The sequence below is a fragment of the Cupressus sempervirens genome, chromosome 10 (assembly GCF_028749045.1).
Source record: "Cupressus sempervirens isolate cs-2001-9-10 chromosome 10, ASM2874904v1, whole genome shotgun sequence".
Taxonomy (NCBI): domain Eukaryota; kingdom Viridiplantae; phylum Streptophyta; class Pinopsida; order Cupressales; family Cupressaceae; genus Cupressus; species Cupressus sempervirens.
The window spans coordinates 829,985,157-829,991,156 of record NC_143127.1 but is presented as its reverse complement, the minus strand read 5'-3'; the positions used below and the strand labels follow the sequence as shown (position 1 = coordinate 829,991,156).

Genomic DNA, 6,000 nt, shown 5'->3' with positions numbered 1-6,000 from the left:
CTTGTCAATATAATATTTTGTTCACAAGTCCTATAAAAACACTTAATTAATTTTTAATATAATTTTATAAAAAGATATCTTCAAATCTTTCAAAATAATTAATATAAATCATATTTAAAATTTAAAATAAGCAACTAGAAGGTAAGTCAAGTCACAATTCTAGAAAATACATAATATTATAGACGTCTAATTTGACCCATTATAATATTTTTTAAATCATCCACACCATTAACCAGGACTCGTAGATCTCATCGAGACTGAGTCCATATACTAATGTAGTCTGGGAGAATTGTTTTATAAATATAATCAATAAATATTTTGAGTCATGTGAAGATGACAAATTTTCAACTAATAAAAACATATAATTTGCTTTAAATATTTCAAATTCAAAACTTCATATTTACGTTTTGCTGAGACTGTAGCAAAAATCTTCAGTGAAGTCAATCCCATAAATAGGAGGATTATAGTGAATCCCATATATGAAAAAGGAGGATCAAACAAGAATTGGTAGCTTGGAACCGCAAATCCAATGATCTATTAGCCAGCGGTAAGGATCACATTATGGGAATCCCAATATTATGTATTGTTGCTGTATTCATTCAGGGTATGTTTGCAGAGGGAGTAGTGGAGTTAGGGGCAAGCCTTAGGCCGTCTGTTTCAGCCCAACAGCAATCTTGGCAATCCCCAAACAAGAATTTGAGTTTAGGGTTTCACCCAAGTACAAACAACGGATTCTATGTTGTAGGCATCAGATTTGCTAACATCAATGATTCAACTCTATTGTGGACTACAGGCTTCAATGGAGGATTTCAAGTGGGAGAAGGAGCTTCCTTCACTTTACAAAAAGATGGCAATCTAGTTTTAAGTAATGGGACGGCAATAGTTTGGGAGACAAACACATCGAATAAAGGGGTGTCATCTGCAGATATGCAAGATGATGGGAACTTTGTACTGCAGAATAGCCGTTCAGTCATTGTTTGGGATACCTTTGCAAATCCTATCGATACTCTGCTGGTCGATCAGAATTTCACAGTGAATCAAACCCTGCGATCTGGTCCGTATACATTCACCTTGCAGCCCACTGGAAATTTCACACTGAAATGGAGGAACAACATCACCTACATGAATGAGGGCAGTCCGCTAGCTACCACAGCATCTCTCACAAGCCAAGGAAATTTCAAACTCTCAAATTCTTCAGATGACTTGATATGGGTGGCTCGGAGCAGAGATTATACGGACAATTCTATCACGGTGCGAAAAATCAAGCTGGACTCCGATGGGAATTTGAGGTCAGCAACATGGTGGCCGGGATGGAGTGCTGTGGAAGATCAGTGCAAAGTCTACGGATGGTGTGGAAATTTCGAGGTGTGTGTTTACAATGATACCGATCCATATTGCAAATGCCCATCTGCAGACTTTGATCAGGTAGATCCGAGTGATGCCTGTAAGGGATGCAGGAGGCAACAGGATTTAACACAGTGCAGCGACAACCACAGTATGGTTCAACTGGATCATACAGAATTCTTTTCTTATCCGCCAGAGTCTGAATCAGATTCTGAGATATATTACTTGGGGATTCCAGATTGTTGGGAGAACTGCCTGAAGAATCCGGGCTGCGTTGCATCTGCGATCATGGGTGACGGTACAGGCAAGTGCTTATCAAACAGCAAGTGTCTCGGTTACTTCTTATGTAAAAGTATGCGGTCAAGGGCAGGACCTTATTCTACCTCTTGCTCAAATCAGTCTTGCGAATGAGTCCAAGCTCCCTGGCATACGGATTGTGTTATTGATTACGATATATTGTGTAATAAATTTATTTTAAGCATTTGGGGTTAGTAGTTAGATGTTCAGCCAGTCAGTCATGTGTTTCTGTTAGTTGGGAGTTAGTTTTTGCAAATCGGTCTTGTGTTATTAGGGAGTCACGTTTTCGTTAATGTAGTAAAGTATTAAGTATTACAATAATATATTGTATGGCCGCAGTTTTATGATGGGACTTATACAATACTTATGTAAGGTTCTAGTTGTGGAAAGGGACATTTTCGAGAATGGATTCGTGTGTACTCTTGAGTTACTGTATACAGAGTTCGAGAGGAAGAGTCCTGGATTGATCAGAAAACTAAGTTAAAAAAATATTAATTTTGCCTGGCATAGCAATTCTCTGGGTGCACGAAATATATGGTATTGATTCTCTCATTTTTTTTTTCAATAGAAGTTTGAGCATGGTTCGTTCTACAGAGTAGGAAGAATTATTTGAAATTGTGCTGAACAAAATTGTAAATACTGTTGAGTAAGCGGTTTGGAAATGAAAAATGTTCTGTGAAGGATGGGAAAAAGACTAATGATGGAAACAACGACGTGGACTGAGACCGATTCTATTAACAATTATTCATTTGAATAAATATGAGAAATAAATGATATTTTAGTGCGGTTAAAGAAAACGAGTAAGTAAAAATTGAGAATCCGAAGGCACTAATGTGAGTGAATGTTTTTTTTGATGAATGATCTTTTTCAATTAATAAAATTTACTAAGATTACAATTCACAAAAAAAGGCTGGGGGATACAGGATCACCCCACGAATGAGTTTAATCGGCCAAAGCCGGAGCAAACAACATGGCCGCAGCCAGCAACTATAAACTATTCATCAAAAAATAATAATAACACCAAGGCAGTAGAGGAGGATCATCTTTATCTGGAAATCCCCACGCATCAGTGGGATTGTTGGCATACCTTGTTTTCTCTATGGAAAGATAGGAATGCAGTTTTATTCACTCAGTTTTTTGGATGTTAACATTGCAATATACACTAAGGCATTTGTAACAATGTCATTATGCAGATACAGGTGCAAGCTAATAAAGTTGCACTGAAGGTTGCCCACTTACAAGAATTGTTAAACCACTGGGGCAATGCTCCTTGTACCGTTGCTAGAGTGCCTCCGAAGGCCTCAGCTGATGCTTCCTCATTCCGTGGTCACCGTTCCAGACGCCAGTCCTCTAGCCACCATTCTCACACGCCGCGCTCCTAGGGTCCCCGCCATCGCTCTCCTAGCAGTGGTCATGGCGGTTGGAGGCGCTACTCTGCTTCCCACCACGTGGTGGCACTGACTGGTCCCCAACTCGGCTTTGGGCTGGTCTCCAGCGCGCAAGTTTCCCTGGCTGGCCTTGGCGAGTGAATGTTTTTTCATAAAATACATTAAAGAATTAACATATAATAAAATTCTTTTATATATAATAGATCATCAAATATATTAAAATAATTTATTTTTGTAAATAGAAATATCTTTATGTTGTTTTAATATTGAAAAAGATAATAAATCAAATCTTATATGGAATCAAATGTTTAGAATGAAGTCAAGGTCATATAATTATCAATGAACTTGGAGGCAAAAACGTAGAATATGAAATATCTTATTGACACAATTATTGTATTAAATGAATAGATTACAACCAAATCAAATTAGATAGTTAATATTTGTTTTGGTGTAGATTTAGGGTTGTAAATTAATTTGTTTTTTATAATTTAGGGAGAGGGCCCTAAACCTAAAGAACCATTACAAAAATATAGTACTATCTTGGACCATTGCAGCCAAGCAAAAGGCTAGAGCATCATAAACCAGCTATGCATCCTACACCTTCCACAAAATTTATCAAAAATAATTAACAACTGCACTTACCAAACATCACTATGATTTATCATCATTAATCAAAAGGATTATTCTTCAAGAAAATCATATAACTAAGCCTATCAAACAACTTACTTAAACTGAAATCAAACAAAAAAATATATCTCATATTATTTAGCCAACAAAAAACATAGGATAATGTGCCTTGCAGAAAATCAAGCTGTCAAGCTTCCTTGATTTTATTGTCCAAGTGGAGCTATGAAAATCTAGCTGCCATTAACTATAAAAATATATATTGCAAGTGAAGGTGGGGAACTTATATTAATTTCTTCTAACAATAAGATTTTTCTAGAGGTATTGATGTATTGTTTGGAGTAGGGGTAAAAACATCTAAAATGGGCACTACAATATCCTATTTGGATGGTTCTTGTTGAAAATGTAGTTTTTGACTTTCCCAAATTAGAAACCTAATGTGTTGTGAGGAGTATTTTTTCCTTCTAGGAAAAAAATTACTCTAATAAGGGAGGAGATGTCATCCTCGAAAACCTTACTTAATGATGAAAATGAGAAAATTTTATAGAGGCCTTCATGTGTTCTTAGAAATAGAGAACAAGAAGTCAAAATCAAGGTTTACCCTACTATATTGGCTCACTACCATTCAAAATTCAAATTGGAAAATGAGTAAGAACTAAAGACACAATCAAATAAGAATGAGAATCTATGTGCATCATCAATCCTTGGACTTGTAGTCCTAAATTTTGCATAACAAAACTTCAATCAATATTACTCATATATAATAAATTGCATTGGACTTCATACCTCAGTTGGTTAGGCATACAATTTCTTTAAGGATATATTTATCTCCAATTAATTAAATTTTGGGTAAATGTGTTTACTTTAAGAATAGAAAAATCTACAAAGCACTTTGATCATATGAAAGAGAAAGTTAAAAGTTGAAATAATTTTGAATGGTTTCAACTTTATAGTTAAAATTGATAAAAGATAAAATTGTACCCACAACTTTACATAGCTCAAAGATTAACATTGATCTAGTGGGTATACAAGAAAAATGGGGTATGACCATTACACATTACTAACCTGACAAATGAGTATATAAATAAAATTTAAACTAGCATATATATAAATATGTTGTAATCAATACCATAGCCACTAAGAAATGTATTGCTTTCCATTATAGAGAAAAATATATCATTCTAGTGCCAAAATGTAATTCCCAAAATTAAGGATTTTACTATATAGCTAGTGTTAGGATTTTACCATTTTTGTAGATGAGATAAATTCTCATGGAGATTAGATGTAATCTAGTTAGAGATAAAGAAATAGAGTTTGATAATGGCCAAATGAAAGGAACGGGTTACAGAGCCTTAGAATTTTCACTAATACAAAATCAATAAGCATGTTCATTTGAAGTTGTAAATTCTTTAACAATTTCTCTCCCTAAATAAGCCTTCTAGGACCAAGCTACAAAAATGATAACTATATGATGACAAAATAAAATTACCAATGGAAAGTTCATCATGTCTCTCTGTTAACTATAAACCTTGGCTGCATTTCTTTTATCTATCTACATCATTAAGCTTATATTCACATGAAAGATACAAAATTCATCATGTAAAAATTATAATTTTAGAAAATGTGAATACTTACCTAAACAAATCCCTAGGAAACAAAGTCTATGTGCAAGTTATCTTTCCTCTTAGGTCTTCAATATCTAGTGAGAATTAAGGAAAATAACATTGTTACTTGAGGCCACACTCATTGCCTAGTTAAGGGCATATTTTTACCATTTATTCTAGTTCTTAAAAAACAAGAAGAGATGAAACAAAAACTTCATAATTGTCCTCAAAGATTCTATTTTCAAATCTTAGTGGCCTTTTCATAGTTAATTTACTATAGCCTATGTTGTATTGTAAGCCTTTTTTTAAGCTTCAAATTCTCCAAACTAATATATAAATTAATTTTTTGCACATCAAATAGTCTACAGGAACCCTGCCATAGATTCATATCAAATTTCTAGGGACTCTAAAATAATCTTGATGAAGCCTTTGAACTAGAATTCAAACTCCCATAAATCCTAACTCAAATTCTAGTTCTACTTTGAATTCAAACACTATTTATAATTTTTCAAGTAGTAGGACTCATGTGGATAGAAATGAAATTTTCATATGTACATGACCTCACCTAGATTCAAAGAAGTGATGAAGTCACACCCTTAATTGGAAAATATGTGCATTGAACTAGAATAGGATGCATAGAACATGAGAAATAGTAACTTTTTCTTTTAAAATTTTCTTTATTTTTGGTTTGTAAAACTTAGTTTTTTCTTTTGAATTTTCCACCACAACTAATAAGCTTCTAA

At 34.2% G+C, this 6,000-nt stretch overlaps 1 protein-coding gene across 1 annotated transcript; it reads left to right on the top strand.

Annotated features, from left to right (window-relative positions):
• The first annotated feature begins 561 nt into the window (after positions 1-561).
• On the top strand, positions 562-3,102 carry LOC149536530 (G-type lectin S-receptor-like serine/threonine-protein kinase At1g34300). The gene is made up of 2 exons (XM_089806309.1): positions 562-1,648; positions 2,927-3,102. The coding sequence occupies exons 1-2, from the start codon at positions 562-564 to the stop codon at positions 3,100-3,102; spliced, it is 1,263 nt and encodes a 420-aa protein (XP_089662435.1).
• Positions 3,103-6,000: the final 2,898 nt, after the last annotated feature.

Coding starts and splice junctions, on each gene's coding strand:
- LOC149536530 (XM_089806309.1), top strand. CDS start 562: ATGGGAATCCCAATATTATGTATTGTTGCTGTATTCATTCAGGGTATG. Junction 1,649..2,926: donor GATCATGGGTGACGGTACAG/GCAAGTGCTTAT, acceptor TACCGTTGCTAG/AGTGCCTCCGAAGGCCTCAG.